Source organism: Metopolophium dirhodum, chromosome 1, assembly GCF_019925205.1.
Source record: "Metopolophium dirhodum isolate CAU chromosome 1, ASM1992520v1, whole genome shotgun sequence".
In the NCBI taxonomy this organism is placed as follows: domain Eukaryota; kingdom Metazoa; phylum Arthropoda; class Insecta; order Hemiptera; family Aphididae; genus Metopolophium; species Metopolophium dirhodum.
Genome location: NC_083560.1, coordinates 129,153,466 through 129,179,894, shown reverse-complemented (window position 1 = coordinate 129,179,894; position 26,429 = coordinate 129,153,466). Strand labels below are relative to the sequence as shown.

Sequence of the window (26,429 nt, the reverse complement as noted above, 5' to 3'; positions counted from 1 at the left end):
GCCTACCTGCAGAGTGGCTGAGTTGCACTTACTGCAGGCTGCAGCATGTTACACCCAAAAGTAGTTGAACAATCAATTTTTTTAAGATTTGCGTTTTTTACGGGTAATGAAGTGCTATTAAAGTATTAAAAATAATTTACCATTAATACCGCTAGAAACATTTCAATACGTTTTCATTAACCGTTTTTTATATTCACTTGCCGATCACATTAAACGATAAAATTTAAATAAAACATTATACATATCATCGTCCGAAAATAAAATAAACAACCAATCACGGGCGAAGCTGTAACGGGTCGGCTAGTATATATATATATATATGTTACAGTAAATGATGTTAAACATCAAAATAACGTTATTTTCTAGTAAATAACAATAATTACCTAATTAGCTAGAGATTATCGTGGTTTATTATTTTTTTGGTTTGATTATCGATAATTTCTACACACGATGGAAAATGTTGTTATATAATGTTATCATAATGGTATTAGTTACTAAGATAGTATTACAGCCGTAGTAGATAGAACTTTTGACTAAGATTATCTGACTAGCTTATTGTAACTATAATGACTATTATAGATAATATTTTTGTCAGTCCTTCACGGTACGCGTAGAATCGACAACGCCGTTATAACGGCATACTATTTTGTATGTTAAAATATTCGTACAACATTGTGTTCATTTTCTTTAAGTTGTATTGACGTATTATTAATAAAATTCAATATGGACGAACTTGAAATGAAAAACAAATTTAATAACATTATTTCTGATATAGTTAAAAAAAAACGTAGTGATAATAACTCCTTTCTAACTGTTGATGAGTACAATATTCGTATTGAACAATTAAAACATTCAAAATTTGTGTTGAAAACACCAGGAGAAAAAAAGTCTATGAAAGATTATCGAATGGTACGTAAATATGATATTTTAACAATAAATAATAAAGAGCGTCTTATTAAACCTATACACGATGATACTATACTCTATTACGTTACAATTGACGAGTTGTTCAATATTTTGCATTCGACTCATTCTACTATTGGCCATGGCGGAAGATGTAGAATGGATTCTGAATTAAAATCATAATATTGCAATATCACGAACGAAACTATTATGGCATATTTAAATCTATGCACACATTGCCAAAAAAGTCATCAAATCCTAAAAGAGGCTTAGTTTCAAAACCTATTTTACATTCCACTTTCAATTCAAGAGCTCAAATTGATTTAATTGATATGCAATCACAACATATTAATGGATTCCGCTTCATTTTAAATTATCAAGACCATCTTACGAAATTCGTATTACTTAGAGCTTTATCGAGTAAACGTGCGGAAGAGATCGCGCACAATTTGTTGGATATTTATACAACTTTCGGGGCACCGGCCATTCTACATTCAGACAATGGCCGAGAATTTGTTAATTCAATAATTATTGAGCTTCATTCCATGTGGCCAGATGTAAAAATAGATTCAAAATAATGCAAAATAAAACTATTTATTGCTCGTTTGAAAAAAAAAAGTACGAGTAGGTAATAAATAATAATTATAAATTTTACTTCACCCGACCCCTGCATTTCGGTCATTTTATAATTATTTTAAATAGGTATTAAGGTATTACGTTTTATTTCAGTCAACAAACGTCAAGAAAATATTACAAATGAAAGAAGTAATTCAATTCAATGTTTAAAAAAGCAAGCCGAAAGGATGACGATACAATCAAATAAAAAATATCAAGAGTTGGAAGTCGGAACAACTGTTCGTATTTCCATACCTGACGTTGACAGAGCCCGTGGATCCCCACGCAATTTATTAGCAGTTATTGCTAATTTTGACAACGGCTTTTATAAATTATGTAAGTAAAATAAAATAAAAAATTGAAATTTATAGGTATTCATGTATTTATATTTGAATTAGGTACCGAAAATGGTTTTCTTAAGCACAAGTATACGAGATATCAACTTGTGCCATGCAAAGAGAAATGTTGCTTGATCTCAAAACCCTGGTTGAATCATCTAAAGAAAAAGAGACAACACTTCGAGAAGCAGCAGGATGTAGTAGTCTTGTGGGCACACAAGGCTATCAAAGATGTCACTGTAAAATGAAGTGTAAAACAAATAAATGCACCTGTCGATTAGTTGGAAAATTATGCAATTCAAAATGTCACAGTTCATTGTCATGTGAAAATAAATAATAATATAACAATTTAAATACAAATAACATGATTAACTAAAATTGTTTGGAATTAACGTAAATCCTTAGTTATTAACGTTATAAGCCTTGTAAAATATTTGTTATTATCTATTAACGATAATTGCTAGTTAATAACGTAAATATAAATTTAACATCTTTTACTGTAACATATATATTATATACCTACATTTACAAATTATAATAATTGTTTTATACAACCCCTCCCATTTAAAATATCTGAGTGCGCCACTGGCAAGGACACACTGTAATATATAATATATAATATACATAATCGATTAACGTAGTATTATATAATATTTTATAATATTATAATTATTATAATTTATAAACAATATTTTTTATTTGAATGTCTAAAATTAAGATTTGAAAATATAATACAAGATTACTTCGTAATTTACGGTAATCCTAATAACTTTTTTAAGACGTATTGTATACATCAATGCATTCTCCGAGACTCGACCAATCCATTAGTGTTCACTGTACTAAAGCTCGTTGAATAATTATCGAGATATTCGGGTACATACTAAAAATAAGGGCGGTACCGAATTGGCGGGAAAATATTATTAATTGATAATCCACTTAAACACAACATTATACGTGCGGAACGGCGACGGAGAGATAACATATTTTGTAAATTAGTAATGTCACTCACAAAAAAATGATTATTCCTACGAATTTCTATTATAATTATTAATTAGGCTTCTTTAACGATATCGATATCGATATCACGAACTTTTTTCGGAAATTTAAATATTGATAATCGTATATATCTTACGATATGTCGATACTTGAAGTATAAGGTACAATATTAAATATTATATCGCAATCGAAATTAATTTATGATTTTTAATTACTGGCCCCCGGTCATTGGGGGGTATCGAGTTACCGGAATCCAACTGATTTTAACGCCAAAGAACTTGTATACTATATTTTAAAAACAATTCGTTCGAGTTATCGATAATTCAGAATATCGATATATCGATACCTACATTTTTTTCGATATCGCGATTCAATATATTATCAAACAAAACGATATAGATATTTAGAAATATATCGTTGAAGAAGCCTATAATATTAATATTAGTAATCTGCAACAGCTTAAAATAATTTAAATAAACAAAAAAATATTAGATTTACATCGTGAATCTCAAAATTGTTGTTGTTGAGGACCAATGTAAAATGAGGATTTCGGAAAATTATTTCTTATCACACATAATATTATAGATCATTAGAGAAACTACTATTCCAAATTTCAAGTTCGTACGTATTTGGCCCAGATATTTGTGAAAAACAATTATTGCAGTTTAATGCTTTGTGAAAAAATATAAATATTATTATCATTAAGTTTCTAAAATAATTATAATAATAGTGTAGCTGGTGATAACCCTACACACAATAGTACAATACACATTAATACATTTTACTATATTAATTAGGGTGGGGACGGAGTGACCGAGCAGACTAAGACGTCGGTTACGACGCGCACCGTCGCCGGTTCGAATCTCGGTCACGGGTGGCACTTCTCTCCGGGAAGTTATGGTGTCTGGAGAGAGGCCGCCATCCCACACACGGGCATGGTAGATACCTACGGGTGCCCACTTGAAAATTCTGCCAAACTAAAACACACGTATTTACAAAACCTACAGTACCCTCTCCCACAGTTAAAACCACCGAATGGCCTAAGTTGCCGTGGGTTAATTAATAAAAAAAAATAAATAAATAAAATAAAATATTTAGTAGGTTATGTAACTTAAAATCGTTCGAATACTTTCCGCGTGTACATAGGTGACCACTAACGTGACGAGAAACGCAAATATAGTAACCGAAAAATAATTTAGACGAATAAATCATTTATGGGATGCTAGTAATTAAAGCAAAGTATATTTTATACAATATTTTAATATTACATTATAATGTAAAACTTACCTTTATAATTAATTGATTGTAGTTTTGTATGGCATCAAAGCGTTTGTGAACAGCGTTACCCTGACAGTTGTAAAAATCAGCCGATCCCCTTACCCTCCACGACGATATCTATATCCTTGAATCTAATAATAATGAAATAAAAAGGATGTTATTACATTATTCGACATTTTCAGTTTTTTATAACTACCGGGACGGCATGAAAATAATGAACCAAAACATTTACCTATTCTACACGCAGTAATTTATAATATAAACTATAGACGTGGTGTACAGGGTGTTCCAAATTGCACGTGACAGTGGAACACCCTGTATACTTCGTCAACAGTAGTGGAGACTGGCTGCTTAACGTCTGGGCTGCTAAACGTCCAATAGGTACCTATACCGATTCACTCGGTATAAAAACTCGTTTCGAAAATGTGGTGATCAAACAACTGTTTAAGGGACCATCATCCGTTATCCGGCCGAAAGAATGCAGACAAGTCAGAGAGGGGTTGATGCATTAAAAACATGGAGTGCGTGGTGTGGTTTTGATGCGCGCGCACCACCGGACCTTTTACAAAGAATCGAACAATACAATGTATGTGTAAATGGTGGTTGTGGAAGAAAAAAATTTCTTCTGAGTATTCCTGCGATGTGTACCTACAACATAGTATTATATGAAAACCAATAATAAAAAAAAAATATTTATTATATTATAATTAGTGTAGGTAAACTCAAAAAACAAAAACAATCGTGTCCAAAGGGACCTGTTACAGTTTTTATATTTTATTATAATATATCTATTCATATATTATTATTAGTAGTATATATATTTTTATCCCAACTCATGTCGCATATAGAGGCAATTAGGGAGGAGGGCTTAAAGGGTATTAGCATTCCCAATTTTAAAATTAACACCCTCATACATTTTCGGTATTTACTAATAATGTATCAAAACTTCAGCTTACAAAAAAAAACCAAAAACAGCTTGTTATATCAGATATCAGACTATCGGAGTATATGAATAAAACATTGTTATACGACAGTTGAATTTTTTTCAAGTTCAAATTAAATTATAGAACATTATTTATTATTTCTAAATTCTATACGAAACACGGTTTGCAGTCATATTATCGTGTTTAGCAGCGACTTGACGCTTCAACAGCGGAACAGCTACTATTTCCGAGTATTTACTAATATTGTTAGTGTTTGAAGTATGAAATATTTCACAAAAACGTGAAACATTGAAATTTTTTTTAACACAAATGAAAACACAATTTATTTTATTTTTTTAACGCAATATTATGTTCAGTGTTCTAAATTCTAATGTAAGAATTCAGTAGGTATACAATATACATGTATAATATTGTGTACCTACTTGTATCATTTAAACATTAAAATATTTAAAAAGGTGGATAAGTGAATGTCACTCTGCTGTACAGTAGGTTACAAGTGGGTCACTGTAATGGATGGTGTTAAATTTGAATTTAATGATATAATATCATTGTATAAGAAAAACGATTCTGAGCGAAAACGGTCAGTCAGCCTATGATGTTACCAAGTATATTTGATGATATTATTGTGAATAAAGTAATATATATATAACCTATTTACGTGGAGCCTTGTTTTAAATTTTCTATCCTCAGCTATAAAAGTTAAACATTTTATACATTTTTAACTACAAAATAATTAATAAATTATAAATTTGATAAATGTTGTCAAAATTTGAACTTTAAATGCTTATAAATAAAAACTGTGACTAAGGATTTTTAATTTTTTTCACCTGCCTTTGAAACAATAACCTTGGAGCTTTCTATTAAATTTTCAAGATTTTTTACTCAACAGATAAAATTTTATTGATATTTATAGAAAAAAAAACTAAAAAAATTTAAAACTGACAACGTCCGTAAACAGCTCAAAAAGAGTCAAAATATTTTCAAAATTGTATCGTGTATAGAAAATGCTAATATAAACATTCAGTGAAATTTTCAAGTATCTACAGACATTTGTATTTTAATTACAATAAAATAAGAAAATTGTTACATGAGAAATCGAGTGAATATCAAATGTTGTAAAATATAAATTTCAGACGCTCATAAAAATTTAATTTAAGTTTCTTGTAGACATTTTTTTTTTGATAAAGGTAGACAAACTTATGAGTAATCTTATATTACGTTTTCAACTCTTAGATTTAAAAAGAAAAATTTTTATGAATTCTCAACTCAAAATAATTTGCTAATTTTCGTGATTATTCTGTATTTCGTCAAAATTTGAACTTTAAATGCTTATAAATAAAAACTGTGACTAAGGATTTTTAATTTTTTTCACCTGCCTTTGAAACAATAACCTTGGAGCTTTCTATTAATTTTTCAAGCTTTTTTACTCAACAGATAAAACTTTATTGATATTTATAGAAAAAAAAACTAAAAAAATGTAAAACTGACAACGTCCGTAAACAGCTCAAAAAGAGTCAAATTATTTTCAAAATTGTATCGTGTATAGAAAATGCTAATATAAACATTCAGTGAAATTTTCAAGTATCTACAGTCATTTGTTTTTAATTACAATAAAATAAGAAAATTGTTACATGAGAAATCGAGTGAATATCAAATGTTGTAAAATATAAATTTCAGACGCTCATAAAAATTTAATTTAAGTTTCTTGTAGACATTTTTTTTTTGATAAAGGTAGACAAACTTATGAGTAATCTTATATTACGTTTTCAACTCTTAGATTTAAAAAGAAAAATTTTTATGAATTCTCAACTCAAAATAGTTTGCTAATTTTCGTGATTTTTCTGTATTTTGTCAAAATTTGAACTTTAAATGCTTATAAATAAAAACTGTGACTAAGGATTTTTAATTTTTTTCACCTGCCTTTGAAACAATAACCTTGGAGCTTTCTATTAAATTTTCAAGATTTTTTACTCAACAGATAAAATTTTATTGATATTTATAGAAAAAGAAACTAAAAAAATTTAAAACTGACAACGTCCGTGAACAGCTCAAAAAGAGTCAAAATATTTTCAAAATTGTATGGTGCATAGAAAATGCTAATATAAACATTCAGTCAAAATTTCATGTCCCTACGGTCATTTGTTTTAGAGTTACACCAAAAACCAAAATCGATTTTCTCCAATACAGATTTTGCGTAAAAATTCCCGTTTTTTCTTAATTTTTCTTTTGTTTTTCACGTCGCTTGTAAAAACTACTGGGAATTTTTTACTTTTGACTACCAACTAGATTCACTTTCCTATCAGAAAAGTTACTATTGAAGAAAATCCAAGCACTTTTATTGTCCTAAAAGGTGATGACAGACACAAAAATAAAAAAAAAATAAAAAAAACACACATCATTGTAATATCAATACATTCATCGCTTCGTTCAGAATCTAAAATTGAACACTGACAATGTCCGTAAACAGCTCAAAAAAAAAAAATAAAAAAAAACACACATCATTGTAAAATTAATACATTCATTGCTTCGCTCAGAATCTAAAATATTGTATGCCATTTTAAATGTATAATACCAAAGGTTAGGTATACAGCCATATAGGTACCATTCAATTATTAAGGTAATTTATGTCAATTATATGTAATTATAAAACCTATTTAAAAATAAAACAAAATTTATTAAAATACTGAAATATTTCATTTTTTTAAATTTCATGACATTTTCAAACACTAAATATTATTACAAATCTCAGAACAAGTACAGCACTACAGCTTAGTGCCCATCATATCTAATTCGGACAAATTCCGATCAACGATTTACGATCACTATAATGTATAAATACCAAGGCTTGAAATCGATTATAAATATCGATAAATATCTTTAAAAGTCATATGAGAAGTGAGAAATCAAATAATAAGTGATATCAAACTAAATTTTTTTTTATATTCAAAATGTACGTGCTGTCCCGTGAAAATATCCTCATAAGCAGTATAGCTTGTTTCCTACACAAAACATAGTGATTGAAAAATATAATATTACAAAAATAACCATAATATATATTTTACTGATAGTTATAATTAGGGAACGGATTTTATTGTAAATACATATTTTTATTGAAATGAGATATTTTTAATCTGATAAAAAATGTGTACGATTTAGAATATTCTAATTAAAATAAACCTAAATTTACTTTACATATTTTTACATATTTTGGTATAAATACATATTTTTACATATTTGGTAAATAAATACATATTTTATACATATTTTAGTAATTTTTGATCTTTTCCTTCCGACGACCAAATATTATACGTTATCTAAATGACATTTACGTACCTATTTTCGGTACGCCGCATGCCACTATATTATATATATTAGAACTAATTCATTTTTTGTCGATCTTGGAAATACCGGACGATGTAGGTATAAAATAAGGAAGTTGTATAATACAATAAACATTATCTACATTATATAAATGGACTTACGTACTTTATACACCGTGGACAAGTGGGTAGATAACGTGTTTATTCAATGTTACGGTTTCACTCTTCAGTCTTCGGTGTATGTTTAGTTACTGATCTAATGTAATTATTTGTATCGTAGCTGTTTTTTTCTTTGTACCTACATCGAAATGTTGTTGTTTTTTTTTTGCAAAATTGTTTAGAATGCCTAAAGCTGCAAGTTCAATCAATAATAAAGTAGCCGCATATTTAAAAGAATTTCCGAATGAAACATTTCAAAGCGATGGTAAAGTTGTATACTGTAAATGTGAAAAATCGGTATCAATAGACCAGCGCTTTCAAGTAAGTCAACATATTTCTACCACTAAACACAAACAAAATAAAGAGCGTCAAAATAAATTTAAGCAACAATTTTTAACATCTTCGCCTTCTACATCTTCTGATGATAATTCGTCAACATTTTATACTGATTTATGCCGAGCATTTATTCGTGCTGACATTCCAATTTTTAAACTAAAAAATCCAGCATTGAAGGATTTTTTAGAACAATATACTGGCAAAACAATTCCAGAAGAAAGTACAATAAGGAAAAAATATGTGAATGTAATTTATGAGGAGACTTTAACATCAATTAGACAAATTATACAGGATGGACCCATTTGGGTTTCTATTGATGAGTCGACTGATGCGGATGGTAGATATGTGGGTAATGTTATTGTTAGTAAACTTAGTTCTGAGCCTTGTAATTCGTTTCTTTTAAATTGTGAGTAGTTAGATAAATGCAATCATAAAACCATTGCTAAGTTGTTTAACGATTCAATGAATTTATTATGGCCCGAAGGAGTAAAATATGAAAATGTATTTTTATTTTTGTCCGATGCCGCTCCATATATGTGTAAAGCAGGTAATGTTCTGAATGCATTTTTCCCTAAACTAATACATGTCACTTGTTTAGCACATGGTTTTCATCGGGTGGCAGAAACAATAAGATCAAGTTACCCTGACGTAGACCAATTAATAGCAACGGTTAAGAAAATATTTCTTAAAGCACCAAGTCGAGTTTTAAAATTTAAAGATTTGTACCCCAATCTCAATTTACCTCCAGAGCCTATTTTAACGAGATGGGGTACGTGGTTAGAAGCAGCTCTGTATTATTGTGAACATTTTGAAAAAATTAAAAATATAATTTCAAGTCTAAATACTGAAACTGCCACCACTATCGGTAAAGCAAATAATATGATGGAAAATAATAATTTAAAAAATAATTTAAAATACATTTCTGCTAATTTTGGTTTTTTAATTCATACTATAAAACAACTGGAAACTCGAAATATGCCCTTATCAGAAAGTTTATGCATTGTTCAAGAATCGCAAAAGAAATTAGAAAAATGTCAAGGTCACATAGGAAATGTAGTTAGAGAAAAATGTAAAAATGTGATAGAAAAAAATCAAGGACTGAAAAATTTAAAAATAATTAGAGATATACTCCAAGGACTAAATCCAACAGAATTATTAGATGTCGAACTCACACCACTTGATATAGTTAATATGAAGTATGCTAGCATTACGTCAGTCGATGTGGAACGTTCATTTAGTCAGTACAAAAACATTTTACGTCCAAATCGCCGCCATTTTACATTTTTAAATCTTAGAGAATATGTAGTTTCACATTGTTTTAAGAATTAGATAAGAGATAATTTTTTATATATATATATTGTTTTTTATATTATTTTTTTTGTTAAGCAGTTATTACATATTTTAATTTTTTTTTTACATATTTCATTAAAAATAAGTACATACTTATGTACATATTTTGATTTTTTTATTACAATAAAATCCGTTCCCTAGTTATAATTATATAAATTTTTTTTTCAGGCAGTTATATGTTTCAATCGTTTATCTTTTCTGTTTCGTTATCTGTTTTCAATCGTTTATCGTTTACCGATATGTTTTCCTATCGATTTCAATCGTTTTATGAATTGTTTAAGGTTATACTCTAAAAACGTTTTGAATCCCTGAATTTTAATACATAATATTATATTAAGGGCCTTGTATTACATTTTCAAGCTTTTTGACCCAACAAATAAAATTTAATTGACATTTATAGAAAAAAAATTAAAAAAATTGGAAACTGAAAATGTCCTTAAGCAGCTTACAAGTTAATTTTTTTCATTAGAGAAAGTGATATGAATTTATTAATAATTTATATTTAAAAGATTTGTAAGATCTTATAAAAAAGATTATAATATTTACAATATATTAATCTATAATCTATATATATATTTACATATATTATTTTATTTTATTTATTGCATTTTAAAAATGAATGTCGTTTTATTCCGCACTCGTAATCTTGATAACTACCAAGTCCGATTCACTTGAAATTCAACATCGATATTCAGGCGGATCGGGTGAAGGTCCGTTTCTATATGATAAACACCCAGTGTTTGGCAAGTTCCTTATAAAAAGGAATTCGTTCCGTTCCTTGTTCCTTAAAAAAAAAAGAATTCGTTCCTTTGTCGTTTCTTTGGAAAATGAACGAGTTCCTTTTTTAGTTCCAAATAAAATAAAAATTCTTATTTAATCACTTATGTTTTTTTTTCATATGCATACTTCTTTAATTTTTAATTATAATGTATAACTAAAAGTATAGGTACATATTTTATAAATCTATTTTGAGATTTTCTTCAAAATTAAATTGTTGGCCAACGTATGTCGATTGTCTTAACGTAGATACTCGATAACGATCACTAATTAGCAATATACATTATACACATTAAAAAAAAATTCTTAATTTCAATTATTTACATAATTATCTGGGTAAATTATTGGAACTAGAAAGGAACGAACAATTTTGTTATTTTTCCTTGAAAAAAAGAACTAGTTCATTTCCTCGTTCTTTTTTTATAAAAAGGAATTCGTTCATCGTGCCGTTCTTTAAAAAGGAATTCGTTCTAGAAATCCGTTCCTTTTTTAAAAAAAGAACGAGGAACGGAACGAATTCCTTTTTATAAGGAACTTGCCAAACACTGATCATCGCTAATCGATTTTGGCGATCCATGAGTCACATAATAATAAAATGTACTAATAATAAATTTTATCTCTATTAGTTTGTAATGTAATTGTGTTATGGTTTATCGGAAAATATTCGAATTCTATAAATGCGATAAATGTGCTTTGCGGTTCACTATCAACCGAAATGGCATATTTTCCCTTAATTGGTAATCTTGAAAGTAAATCCTACGTACAATTATCGTTTCCTTTAGGCTTTAATATACTCAAGTTTGTACCTACTGAAATTCCGCCAAGAAAACTGCCAATCTCTGAAATCTTGCCAATGCCATAGTCGGTATATTTTTATTTTAAGCATTAACGATGGGATAAAAAGCACTAACGAAGCACAAACGATCGCCCCATTTTGACCCCAAATTCGAAATGGGGGGTGCCAGCGACATGGATCTTATTAAAACGTTCATACTGAGGATAATAATTCTTAAATATGGTTTTACAAAAATATAAACTATAATATGTAATATTAGATGTAGTATTCTGAGATTTCAGAATTTTTAGTGGCCTACTTTCCACTCAACACATAAGGAGAGGAGAACACTTATGCATTGACCCATGTCCTGCACCGCGTGTAGTCTGTGAAGACAAGTGGGTAGAAGCCATGGGCTTAGTACACTTTTAAATAATAATATGTAGAACAAAGGTGACACTTTAAATAATAATGTAAAATAATAAAATGTGAGTTTAGGCAACCATGAGATTTGTAGAAATTCTTTATTATTTATGATGGCAAGGTGCACAAGTAAATAATAATAATAATTTTTTTAGAACGTCACAAGACAATTAATAAAAATAATAATTTAAGACTTATAGTTTTGTGGCAACCAAATATAGGGTAATTTAATAGGCAGCATGGGAAATAGGAAATATAATAATTTTAATCATTATTATAAATTATTAAATTAATTAAACAACAAACCTAATATTATATTATATTTGACATAATTATTGAACTATTTTAATTAATCATTCTTTTATATATAATATATGTGTATATAAATATATAATAGTATTTGTCATTCAAACAAATGATTTGTATCTTTGAAATATACTATTTTTTAAAGTAATTTAAAATTTAAAATATATTAAAAGTTTTATAATTCTTTGGGTAGGTATGTTAATTAATGAACACTTACTTGAATACTGTTATGACTAGAAGAAATTCAGATAATATTAAATAGAAATACTAGGAATCATATTTATCTTAAATTGACTGGCTGCATAAAATGTAATTTTATTATTCTGGTTTGGTTTTAAAATCATTTATTATTTTTACAAAAACTATCATTTGTATTTATTAATTTATAAAATAAACTTATAAGGTAAGGTTTTAAAACTTTATTTTACCTCTATCCTATTTATATATTGCTTAATGAAACAATATAGTTTTAGATTAAATTATATTTTGTGTACAAAATTGACATCTTAAAAATATTTATCCACAGAGTGGTTCAGGTTTAGTTAAGGAGCTTAATTTTTCCTCATATTTTATTGTTAGTATTATGTTAACTTATAAGCAATCTTAAATAATATAATATTGTAACGTCTTGTTTTATAGTCTTTTAATAAGCTCAGAATGTTATTAGTTAATGGTTTTTAAACCCCTTTACTAGTTATGTGATGTGGCCTATGATCCTTCCATAGATTAAAAGTTTATTGTGAAGTAAGTAGAAATATTTCAAATTTATAGATGAATATGTAATCTTATATATGTTCAATTTAATAATTTCAATAAGCTGCTAAACGTAAAAAATATATAATATATAATGTTTTTATTATTAGATAATGTAATATTTGACCTTATTAATAATATATATTTAAAAGTTTTTGAAGATCTTAAAAAAAACATTATATTTTAAAATTTTTTCCTATTCAAAATAGAGGTAAAAAATAAAAGTTTTCTACATTTGATCACATGTCTTAAATAATGATTAGGTAGGTACTAGATTATTTACATCTATTTTTTTTTTATTACTCATTTTAAAATGTTAATTAAATGTTATTATTATTAAATAATTGTATAATATAATTATTATAATGATAATGTAATATTTAACAATTGCATTAATGGTAGTAGGAAAAGTAATGACTAGTATACCAAAACGTTGGACCATTTTGAAGAAATTAAGTGATTTAAATTTCCTAACTAAAAACATTAATTTTTACACTTTTTTTCAGTCTTATAAATTAGATTGTTTTAACTATTTTATTATATTGATAGAAATTTTAACAAAATATATTCTTATCCAGATAAGATCAATCATTGAAGTGATTTTGATTTATGACTCCCGTGATAAAAAAGCTTATATACTTAAGAACACTATTGACATAATAAATTCTAGTAAATACAATTTCTTCATGTGGTCCGCAAAATCATGCAATCACATTTATGCTTGCTCATTGTATATTAATGTAGGGTAGCCCAGGGCCGCATTTAGAGGGGGGGCGCTGGGTACAACTGCCCCGGGCGCCAGTATTTTGGGGGTGCCAAAATTGTGTGGTCAGAAATTTGTTTACTTGTGAATTATTAAAATTTTATAATTTTAATTATTTTAATAACAGTATTATATAATATAATTTAGTAATATATATAGTTTTATGCTGTTTGAAATTTATTATTTAAACAACCAATGTATTTATAGCAATATAGCTATCAGCGATCGATAATTATTAAAATACAATTGTCATCATTTTATTCAAGTAAATCAAAAGGATCTGTTGTAGCTCAATTGTCGTCTGCACACAAAGAACAAATTAGAAAAAATCGTCTGTACATTTCACATCTAATCGACATAGTGTTGTTTTTAGAAAAACAAGATGTTGCCTTTATAGGGCATTATGAAAATAATGAATCAATTAATCAAGGTATATTCTTCATAATATTATAATAAATATTACTAAAGTTTATATTATCAGTAGATTTTGTGTTTTAGGAAATTTTAAAAAGTTGTGCAAATTGTATGCTAAATCTGTACCAGATTTTGAAAATATGTATTTTAAAGATACTAATTATAGTAGTTGGAGAATACAAAATGAACTTATTGATATTTGTGCTAGTTCCATAAAAGAAATCATACTTAATGAAATTTCAACCATTGGTTTCTTTGCTATTATGTGTGATGAAGCTAGGTTGGTATTTTAATAATCTATAAATCTAAGGAAACCAAATTGTAATTCTTTTTGTGAACTAATAATAATTGTATAATACAGAATTACATAATATTATGTTCATTTTTGTCTAAAAAATGAAAATACATGTTTTAAAACAATAAAGGGTTATGTAATTAATAATTTTCAATTATGTTCTTAGGAGTTATAAAGAAGAACAGCTCTCATTATGTGTACGTTATGCTGTAGGATTGAATGTTTTTGAAAGATTTTTGGGTTTCATAGACGTTTCCAGTGGCCAAAATGCAACTCAAATTTATTCAGCTATAATGCATTACTTTGAAGAACAAAATATAAACATGGAAATCGTTCATATAGTTGCTCAATCTTACGATGGAGCTAGTGTCATGTCCGGTCATCTAAACGGAGTACAAGCTAAAGTGCAAAAGCAATATCCAGCAGCCATATATACACACTGTATGGCGCATCAACTTAAGGGGATTCCACACCGTGATTTTCTGTTTTTGTCTAACACACGCGCGATATAGGATTTTTGACGGATTCTTTGCCAAACATATCAATTGATCTAATGAAGTGATCAGAATTCTGAAAAAAGATTTGAATTCGTTGTCAAGTCTACTTGAAATCGACTTTCTCACAATTTTGATTGTTTGATTTTAGCTTCTCCAAAAATTGAAATACAAAAATATTTAAATACTCTTTTTTAATATGACGTTTTCTGGAATTTGGGGGATAATATCAAAAATGTGGGAAAGTCGATTTCAAGTAGACTTGACGACGAATTCAAATCTGTTTTCAGAATTCTTATCGCTTCAATAGATCAGTTGGAATGTTTGGCAAAAAACACGTCTAAAATACTATGTCGCGCGTGTGTTAGACAATAACAGAATATCACGGTATCGAATCCCCTTAATTTAGTTGTTTTAGATTTATGTAAATCAATAAAGGTAATTAATTTTAAAAGAAAGTGAGTATTAAATATTGTAAATGAAGTATATTTTTTTTATAGAGTGCACAAAAGGTATTCAATATATTAGAAGCAACTTATGTTCATTTTTCTCGACCATCTAAAAATGCTGAACTACTTGATATCCAAAAACAACTTGGTCTTAAAAAAGGTCAAGTAATGAGAATTTGTGATACACGTTGGATTTGTCGTTATAAGAACTGTGAAGCAATTATTTATAATTATAAAGCAATTGTTACTTCTCTCCAAAAAGAAGTTGAAGATCAATATGACAAAGATGTAGTGCAAGCAATTGGTATTGTATAGAATTTATACATTTTATTCATGAAAAATTATATGTTAATTTATAGGTATTTTAAATTCAATACAAAACAGTGATTTTGTTGTCATTGTATTCGTACTTTATTAAGTTTTATCAATCATAAATGTGTTAAGTCAGCAGCTTCAAAGCAAATCAGCTACTTTGGGTAAATCTGTAAATGTCATAAAAAGTGTTATATTGTCTTTTAACAATTTACGTTCCGTACAATGCATTCTCTGTATTCTGGATTAAAGTAAAAGATTTTTGTGATGAGAATGATATAGTATTAACAACACCATCTACAGGAGGAGGTTAGTTAAACATATAATTAAATTAACATCATTTTTTTTAGATCTTATTATCTTAACTATAATAATTTCATTAATAATAGAATATAATTATAAATATAAAATATAATTTTATTTATTACTTTTATTATTTTTTTTTTGTTCTAAGTTCAAAGTCAAAAACGTAAAAGAAGAGAACTTGTGGCACTTCAAGATTATGCTTTAACTACTCCAACAGGGGCTGCATATAATATTAATGAAAATGTATGTGTATCTGTTGATATTTATTGGCGAAGAACTGTATACTTCAGAATTATTGATGATGTGATTTCAAATTTAAATAAAAGATTTTCAGATGAAAATCTAGAATTAGCTACATCTATTGATAATTTTTTTAATTTGAATATAAATGATAGTTTATTTTTTATTAACAGATATAAGGTATGTTGATTGTTGGTATAAATGTATAATACTATGTAATTAATGTTTAGTTGATATAAATATTAAATATTATGCTTTTTATGCATACTTTATATTTTCAGGATGTTTTAGGAACTTCAAAAGCAGAGATGATGGTATTAAAAAATAGTCTAGTTAATAATTATTTACTGGAAGATCTCATAAGAGCATGTAATCCAGAAGTATATCCGAACCTGTACAAATTAATGAAAGTTGCGTTAACCATACCAATTTCATCGGCAACATGTGAAAGGTCATTTTCGTCAATGCGCCGCATTAAGAATTGGTTACGCACCAGTATGGTGTAGAGTAGATTTACTAATCTGTCATCTTTATAATATATAGAAAGAGAACTAACAAACGGGTTAAAAAATGAATGTATAATAGACAAGTTTGCTAAAAAATCTAGAAGATTAGACTTAATATAATTTGTTTGTAATTCTTTTTTATATTCCTATACTATAATAATATTTAGGTATGTCATACATTAATGTTACCTATATTGTATATAAATATACAGTGTATTTATTAGTAAAAATTGTAGTTAATTGATTTAATATTTTGTTGGTATGTATTACTGTTTAGGGGGGTGTGGGGGGCAAAGCCCCCCACGTGTCACTTTGTGCTATAAAATTTTTTAGCACTCCCAAGTTTAAGACTGAATGTGCGCCTATGACGTCAATATAAATTTAGCTATAACGGAATTTATTTCAGCGATTATCATGCGATAAAATAAATGACTCTACAACGTTATTGTAACCTCTACGTTATGTCGTTAACGTTGTAGTTTAGTTTCGTTGTTGTGTCAAATTTGAAGAACACTATTGACCGCATAAGCGCAAGTAACAACAAACAAAAAAAAATAACCGATTTTTAAAAAAAATAAATGTGTCTATATATGTAATAAACTAAAAATAAATTTTAATTAATTAATAAATAATATGTATGTATGTATTTAATAAAATATGTGATAATATCTAGGTAATATGTATGTATGTAATTATACAAATCTAATAAAACCTAGATTTATTTTCTTTTAAATCTCGTTTAAACAAATTTTGTTGATATATGCTTTTGATATAACGAATTTCGGTGTAACGAACTTTCAATATACTAAACTTTTTTCTCAGTCCCTTGAAATTCGGTATATCGCGAGTTGACTGTAGTTACATTATTTTTATAAAACACTATGTACAAAAAAATATAAAATATTAATTTGCATAGTATTATATAATTTTATTTTATTTATTAATGAAGTACCTACTTAAATATGTTTAAAAAAAAACAACTTATATGATGAATTATAAGCAAGGTTTAAGTGACATAAATTCACATAAATTTGATGGTTAATAGAGCACTTAAAGTCCTCGGGTTCATCATACATAATACTAAATTATTTAAGTCGGTTGGATGCCTTTGTACTTTATACTATGCCCTTGTCCGCTCTCTTCTTGAATTTGGATCTGTGATCTGGCAACCACATTTAGTCAAAGACCAGCTACGACTTGAACGCGTCTAAAATACATTTCTTAACTTTATTGCCTTCAAAATGAACATTTATCACGAAAATCATGATTATTCCAACATAAGGCAAGTTTTGAACATCCCAACTTTTACCTCTCGTCGTGCAAAAGCAGACTTAGACTTTCTAAATTCAATTCTAAGTGGTTCTTTGGACGTTCCTGATCTCCTTGCAACCATACCATTCAGAGTTCCTTCTCATTCTTCCAGAAACCAATCACAATTTTATGTCCCAACCCACAAGACCTCGTATGGGCACAACCACACTCTACACCGCATGCTCAGAGCTGTGAACAACCAATAATCCTTAGGCCACTAATTATACTTCTACCTTTATAATTATACTATTTATCTATATTATAACATGTATACTCTGAAATATTTATACTTTTATCTAAATTATTTATGTATTTTACCTTACTGTACTTATACCATACCTATATGTAATAATATGTAAAATTGCCATTTCGGCGTTTATAAAAAAAAAAAAATGTATCTTTGCGGAGAAAGGATCGAGCAATTACTTAATATTTTTAAAAAAAAGCACACATTGTAAAATAAATATTCTTTTCTTTGCTCAAAATTTAAAAGGTTAATGAGGATCTATCTCCTATATTTTCCGTGGGTAGGCCCCTTAGGGGGGCGCCAATTTTTTTTTTGTACCAGGGCGCAAAATGTCTAAATGCGGCACTGAGGTAGCCGCTCTATTATTATTATGTATGTGTGACTCAAATCATAATTGATTAAATTTATACTAGCACTACGAGTATACGAGTACTTAACAACTAATAATCTTGTATACCTACAGGTAACTGTAAATAAATTATATTCTATTTATTATAATTTATGATGTACAACTGTATTACAGAGTTCAAGTGCAGTATGACAGTTATCTGTTGTATAGAATAGTATACTCATTACTCACGTCTCATATATTATAAAATAAAATAAAAATATATAAAATCATTTGTATTATTATTAATTTATATAATTTTTTTATCCTTAACGTTTATGATTTATAAATGGATAAAATATGTAAATTGATTCAACATTAAATAATTAATTAAATAATAATAATAATAAAATAAATTGGTGAACATTTTATTGGAAAATCAATTATCTACAATAAGTAAGTACAAACATTGCATTGCAGGATTAACTAGATATTTAAAATGTAAAATAAAAAAATTCTAGTTAAATACAAATTACTATGCTTACAACTTACTATACAAAGCAGAATTTAAAGAATACTTAAGTGATGCATTAAATTAAATCTTTAGGTAGTATATTAAGTTTTATTTTTTAACAAAATATGTACAACCTAAACTAATAAATATTATTTTAATTTATTATTATTTTGAAATACTTAATTAAACATACATTTTAACATGAAAAAATCTAAGCAAAAATGGTTATGTATAGTACACAATTTAAGATTAATAATAAATTAAATAAATGATTCAATCTAATGTTATAACACATAACACTGATTTAACTTTTTCTTGAATATTTTTACCTTTACTCTCAAGAGAGTCATCGATATTAACCGAGTTTGTATTGTTTGGAAGGCTAAAATTATTCAATATACAGTTTGGTTCTATTATTGATGATGGTCCAGGTATGTCATTTAACATAATAATTGAATTATCAGAAGGTGATGGTGTTAAACCATTTTTAATAATGTCACATTTAATAGAACTGTTAACACTTGTTTTTATAATCTCTAAAGTTTCTGCAATATGTTTAGGTTTTTTTTCTTCTGGTGGATTATATTTAAAACGTTTAGATTTTGGTTCTATCTCTTCATTCTCAACATTTTCATTAATATTATCTTCATCAGAATCTATCCATATTATTTCTTTGTCATTTAAAGATGTATATATAGGTTTACTCACAGTCCATGTGCCATCATTAAGTAAAATAATATTTTCACTTCCTTTACTTAATTTTGAACTTTGAACTATTCTATAAAAATATTCATCAATTTCTATGTTTTCATATTTAACGTGTTCCTTACATATTGGGCATTCCCATGTTTGCTTTTGTTCATTCATCTGTAAGAATTTTTTTGCATCAAAACACTGCAAATGTTTACATTCTTTACCTCTTGCCGGCACTTTCATTCTTTTTGTGGTTAATGGATCTTTAAGAGTAACAGTGAAGGAGTCTACACTCATATCCTCATTATTTTTTAGGGAATTTTTAATGAATTCTTTAGTTACATCAGATCTACGTAAATATCTTTTTTTAATCTCTTTAAGCAGATCTTCGGATGTTAATTTTTCGGACAAAAAAACACCAGCTACATAAGTATGTGGATCATTTGACCACTTGATTTTTAATGTGTTTTGTTTCTTTTTTTTAAAATTGATTTGTTTAGTTATATCTATAGGAACATTCAATCTCCATGGAGTGAGGTCACCAGTTTCTGGAAAGATTAACTTAGGTAACTTACAATCAAAATTATTTACTGAAACATGAATATTAGAAGGTAAACGTCCATTAACAATTGTTGTATCTCCAACTTGTTCCAATCTTAAAATTATTTGAATTTTATATTCTTTTCTTTCAGAATCCCATGATTTTTCAATATAATTTGGAATATTTTTTATTTTACGATAGAGCTTAGTTAAGTTGAAAGTACAAATATTATTACCCTTGCAGTGAATAGGATTTGATAATGAATGTATTGTCCTAAAGAATGGTAAATTATGTGCAAAACTTATCTTTTGATTTGTAGTTTCAATAGATAGTATAGAATTATGTCGATATTTTTGTAAAAGTTTCTTTATTTTTTTAACCCGTCCCTGCTGCGGTTGTTGCATTTTACTTTGTTTTGATAAATGGATGTGTAGAACTTGTTGTTCCAACTCTTGCTTTAATGTTGTACGAGGACCTTTAAATAGGTCTAAAATCTGTTTTTTTACATTATGATTGGGACCAAATTTGTTTTGGTTAATACCTTCTAAAATCATTTGTAGTTCATCAGATCTTAATTCGGACAACAACACACAAATATATGCAACATCTTTCTAAAACCAAATAACAATAATAAATTATAATAGAACAATTTTTAACTAAAGATAGGATAGGATTAATAACTTGTTTTACATTAATAGTTCAAATTATTACTTCATATACATTGACACATTATTTACATATGCACAATTAGGCGGGGTTAGGGGGCTAGTCTCCCCCCCCCCCCCCCCTCCCCAAATATTTATTAAATCTTCACATAATTTGTGTCTTCATCCATCATGTTTAATATCATAAATATCAAAAATTAGGAACTTTTGGCAACAAGCCTATTTTCTCATCACTGAATATCAAAATATTGAATTAATGAAATAATTTTTTTTTTAAATGTCATCGAATTTGGGTTTTATGTCATTTTGAAAAATTTGTCTTTTTTCTATAACAATTTTTTATTCGTTGTAGAAATTGTGAAATTTTTTTAACTAAAAATAAACTCAAATTTGTTCACATTTTTTTTAAAAATTATTTTATCAATTTGTTATGATTTATGATTTTTGGTGATAAGAAAAATAGCTTGTTGCTAAATATTGCCTAGATAAAATTAAATAACATTTTGATATTAATGATATTAAACAAGTAATTACTAAAGATGTGTGCCCAAATTTATATAAATTGGTACAAGTAATTTTCAGTATACCTGTTAGTTGCGCCTTGCGCAACCTGCAAACGTTCATTTTTTTCAATGCGGCTATTAAAAGCTAAATATAAAAATAAATAAAATAAATACTAAATTTTCAAGTACAGTGGTGAGTGGTAGGTGGAAATAAGTACTATTTTATCAAAATCCTTAAACTAATATACACACAAAATCGATAATTTTGCTTTAAAATTCTACACAATTTAGTACCAATACAATATTATAATATATTTGGCATAAATTCACTTTTTAAATTCCCAGAATTTTTTTTTTTTTTTGAACTTGTAAAAGCTTACAAGGTGAGGGATATTTTATACCATGTTTAAAGTTGAAATAAGTTATATATTTAATAAAAATCAATAAATTTAAACAAATCTACTGTAGTGTAAGTAGTACCTATCTGCAATATATATGATCAGTTAGTTTAATACGTTTTAACAATAATATAATAAAAGAAATACTTACAGGGCTTAGAACAATATCATTTATCGATCTCTCCATGGCTTTATATTCAACAATTGTTCATGATTTGATAACCTAACCACACAGCGCTGTAAAATAAAAATGGACGATTACATTTGAAGTTTCAGAATTCCATCCTTGGAACATAACCCCACTTATAGTTATTTTCAGGGCTTGAATAAAAAAAAAATACCGTTTACTATTGTATGAATATTAAACGTTATGATCGAAAGGCTGTTTATCATTATAATAAATACCTACCTATTCAAATTATGTGTTTAAACTTTTTAAAAATTTAAACGTTATTCAATTTATGCATTTAGCGTTAGAACAATGATTATGCTACAATAAAAATAATATTACCTATGACTAGTGCCTACCAATGTATATAATCAAAATTTGATTCAGTAGTCTTGTAATAATAAGAATACAATGTAAATATTATAATATAAAAATAATATTATTATAAATAAAACGAATTGCATGTAGCATAAAAATAAGTAGATAATAAATAATTTATCCTACATCCTAAATTGTTGTTTCTTTATTTGGTCATTTTCTTTTTATTAAAATACAAAACAATGTTCTAATTTCTATTATATAACAAAATTATACCAACTCCTTTAACCTGATAAGCTTGTGGCGGGGAATTAAGTAAATAATAAATAATTTATCCTACATCCTAAAGTTTTGTTTCTTTATTTAGTCATTTTCTTTTTATGAAACATTTTAATACAAAATACAAAACAATGTTCTAATTTTTATTATATAACAAAATTATACTAACTCCTTTAACCTGAGGCCTGAGCTTGTGGCAGGGTATGGAGATACAATATACTAACAATCAAAACAAATTATAATATATACCTAAAAACTAATTAATTTGATTTCAACTTTGAAAAGTTAATTTCATTAATTAAAATAGGAAATTTTCTTTTAAATTAACCAACACTTATAACTAGGTATTGTGTATACCTACTACTTTTATATTAAATAATCTTTTTTTTCCTTATAAGTTTGTCATTCGTTCTGCAGAAGAAAAAACCAAATCTTTTGTATACAAACATTAAGGCGTTATTTTTTTTAAAGGGCAGTTCAAGTGGAACTGTGGAACATGTAAAATTATTTATAGTTTGAGTAAGTAGACTATGACACAATGAGATTGTCTTTCTTTAAACATAGACAAATAATTTACAAATAATATTATTTTGTTGTATCTTTAAGGAATTAAGAACATGTTTATAGGCACAACCCCAGATTATCCTACCATATTGCATTATAAATAAGTATAAAGAGAGATAGACTTTCCTCAATGTATGAAGTGTAATTATATTTTATAAATTTTAAAAATGATATACCTAAGACAACTTAATTATTAAACTACCTATGTATAATATGGAGATAATTCCAAGTTACAGCCAAATTAAAGTCCTAAATATTATATCTTTTGACAAAATTAATTATTAGGCATTTGCAGTTAAATGAGTTAATACATTTATGGATAATAAATTCTTCAAACATCCAATACAAAAATGAAATTTGATCAACTAAATTTACAATACAAAGCATTAATTGACCAGACGCCACAGACAATGCATATACTCACAAACAAATAACATGAAGACAGGCAGTCAAGTGAACAGTAGGCAACTTCCTGGTCACACAAGAGAGCAAACACACGTGTTAAACAACACACTAAATACCCTAATAGCCGACTACTCGTGTACCCTATGGGTAATGATTAATGAATAATTAATACACAATAGTAAATAATAATTTATGTTTTACACAATATTTACCAGATCACAAAACATTTTTTTCAAATAAAATACATACATTTTTTAAAACATTAATTAGTTAATTAAAAAAAAAAAAAACAAAAACCACAGGCAGACAAATCCATACCGTTGAAAGGTCAAAAAACAAGTAAGTTGTTTAAGTTTTGTGTCCGCTGTACTGTCACACTGCCGAACTTCCACACCGTATTTTCCGTAATGGACGAACACCGAATTGTATAGGTACAACCAATTAGAAACGATAGGAAAATTACGGTAACATAGAAAGACGAACAACGGATTACATTGGAGGAAGGACGGCGAACACGGCTGGACGAAGCGAAAAAACGGAATTCTCGCATCCAACCTGTAGTCTGTACTATAGTGGCTGTAGAGGGCGCTAGTAGGACGCGACTTTTTGTCAGATTTGATAAAAACTTTCGGCGCCGCTCAACGCAGGCACGCAGCTGTGATGCAATGCAGGCCGTCGTGCAAACATAGTATCTAATACTATCTATATTCGTGATGTAGGCACTACGCCACTACGGCATAGTGCATTGATTTTTCATTATTATAATCTAAATGGCGAAACTTAAGAATAATTGTTAGGTATGTAACGTTTTTTAAGACCAACATGTCCTAAATCGAATATAATATGTGTTTCCAATACTATACGGCTTCTAGACAAAAATATATAATTGTTTTACATTCGAATTTTATATACATGCCTATTATGGGTAGGTACCTAATATATATATAATATCAATGCATGCGTTTTATTACGATTTACTGTCACTGCCAACGAATTACGATTGTTTGTCTGCCGCATGACATCTATACTTACCGCTTACTAAGCTAAAGCCTTAAATTTCCATTTATCCATAATCCATCTGGAATATAAAATATATAATACCTATATTTATGATGGCTAAATAAAATTGTATAATTTATTTAGTCACGATATTTATACTATTACTGAATCGGTTCTAACGAAGTATAATGGCGTAAACATACGATAAATATAAAAACGACTCATGTCGATAGTTATATTAAAATCGGATGTTAAAATAGTAAAATTACGCCATTACCTTCCTACAGGTGTTCGGACTTTCGGAGGGCTCTCGAGGTCGTGTATTCGAGAATTAGATCAAACGCACCGTACAATATATTTTTATGTAAAATTGTAAAAAGCACATATAATGTAATAACTGCAATCAATACAAAATATTATATTAAATGCCTTACCTGATTCGCAGTTGTTTGTGGATTATGTTGTAGGAGTTTTAAGTGACACGAATACGAAGTAATACTTCAAAATATACACAAATTGAAATAACAGTCCAGTTGTTACTCGTAGAATTCGGTATTGTAATTTGAAAGGTTGTTACTCAGTGGCTAGTGCTCATGCACTGGTTCAAGGGACGACACAGACATGCTGACCAGAGAGTGGTAGGCGCCTTTATCAAAAGGTTATCGTGAGCCTGGTAACTATATGGATTATTATTCTTTAGCAGCAATAATACCCTTTTTTGCATTTCCTTCTGTCTGGCAGTCTGGCCGCATATAATTAAGTCGTACACCCTACGTTTTACCGTTACGGCGTTTCATATAAGTGCGTGCCGATTTCTTAATCCGTAGTCGTATCATACGGACCGTCTCTTTTTGTAGTTGATAATGATTTTATTGGATGTGACCGATTTCCACGTGCGACTGTCTGGCCGTATTATTTATTAATCTGTTAAATTTTAGTTTATTTATTATAATGACGTGTGAGCATATCAATATATCATTACAGAAGTCAACGATGTCTTAAAAATCCAGGACATAACAAATCTAATTTATATCACAGCTAGGTTAAATAGGTCATAGGACCAAGCCTGGGCAAGTTTATGATAATTTTTAACTGAGTTAAGTTAAGTTGATGGAAAACATTTTAAAAAGTTAACAGTTAACCTATTCTTTTTTTAACTCAGTTAAGCTTAAAAGTTATGTGAACATTTTCAATTAACTTATTATTATTATTATTTTTTTAATATCTATATAAATACCCACCCAGTAATATGGTTTAAAATAATAAAAATCATAAATATTATTGAACACAGGAAATAGCCAATAGCTTTTCTATACATAGAATTAAATGATTAGGTACCCTATTGAATTAATAGAATATTATGTACTAGGCACCAAAAGCATACGAAATTGAAAATGCCGAATAAATACAATCTTTTGATTTATAAATAAATAAATAACTTAT

The 26,429-nt window shown here is 27.7% G+C and overlaps 2 protein-coding genes and 1 pseudogene across 5 annotated transcripts; 2 read left to right on the top strand and 1 right to left on the bottom strand.

The window, feature by feature from the left end:
• The first annotated feature begins 1,130 nt into the window (after positions 1-1,130).
• Positions 1,131-2,193, top strand: LOC132953717 (uncharacterized; annotated as a pseudogene).
• Positions 2,194-14,590: 12,397 nt separating this feature from the next.
• LOC132933789 (zinc finger MYM-type protein 1-like) lies at positions 14,591-15,701 on the top strand. Its single transcript, XM_061000064.1, has 3 exons — positions 14,591-14,730; positions 14,912-15,200; positions 15,639-15,701. Exons 1-3 carry the CDS (start codon positions 14,591-14,593, stop codon positions 15,699-15,701), a joined length of 492 nt encoding a protein of 163 aa, XP_060856047.1.
• A 3,661-nt stretch (positions 15,702-19,362) lies between these two features.
• On the bottom strand, positions 19,363-25,559 carry LOC132934897 (E3 SUMO-protein ligase gei-17-like). 4 transcript variants are annotated; one of them, XM_061001302.1, is made up of 4 exons: positions 25,421-25,559; positions 25,020-25,065; positions 22,404-22,489; positions 19,363-21,297 (listed from the first exon to the last, which is right to left on the bottom strand). In XM_061001302.1, exons 3-4 carry the CDS (start codon positions 22,437-22,439, stop codon positions 19,726-19,728), a joined length of 1,608 nt encoding a protein of 535 aa, XP_060857285.1. In that variant the 5' UTR covers positions 22,440-22,489; positions 25,020-25,065; positions 25,421-25,559; the 3' UTR covers positions 19,363-19,725. The 4 variants fall into 4 exon arrangements, with proteins under 4 accessions (XP_060857285.1, XP_060857284.1, XP_060857287.1 ...); XM_061001301.1 differs by lacking the exons at positions 25,020-25,065; positions 25,421-25,559 and adding an exon at positions 24,306-24,533; XM_061001304.1 differs by lacking the exons at positions 25,020-25,065; positions 25,421-25,559 and adding an exon at positions 24,306-24,533 and having other exon boundaries at positions 19,363-21,293.
• Between the last annotated feature and the right edge of the window lie 870 nt (positions 25,560-26,429).

Bases quoted from the DNA above. Each gene is read 5' to 3' on its own strand.
- LOC132933789 (XM_061000064.1), top strand. From the start codon at position 14,591: ATGTATTTTAAAGATACTAATTATAGTAGTTGGAGAATACAAAATGAA. The intron at 14,731-14,911 runs GTTGGTATTTTA...TTATGTTCTTAG, and splicing joins ATTATGTGTGATGAAGCTAG to GAGTTATAAAGAAGAACAGC. The intron at 15,201-15,638 runs CTTAAGGGGATT...GTATCGAATCCC, and splicing joins CACACTGTATGGCGCATCAA to CTTAATTTAGTTGTTTTAGA.
- LOC132934897 (XM_061001302.1), bottom strand. From the start codon at position 22,439: ATGGAGAGATCGATAAATGATATTGTTCTAAGCCCT. The intron at 21,298-22,403 runs GTAAGTATTTCT...ATTTGGTTTTAG, and splicing joins ATGATATTGTTCTAAGCCCT to AAAGATGTTGCATATATTTG.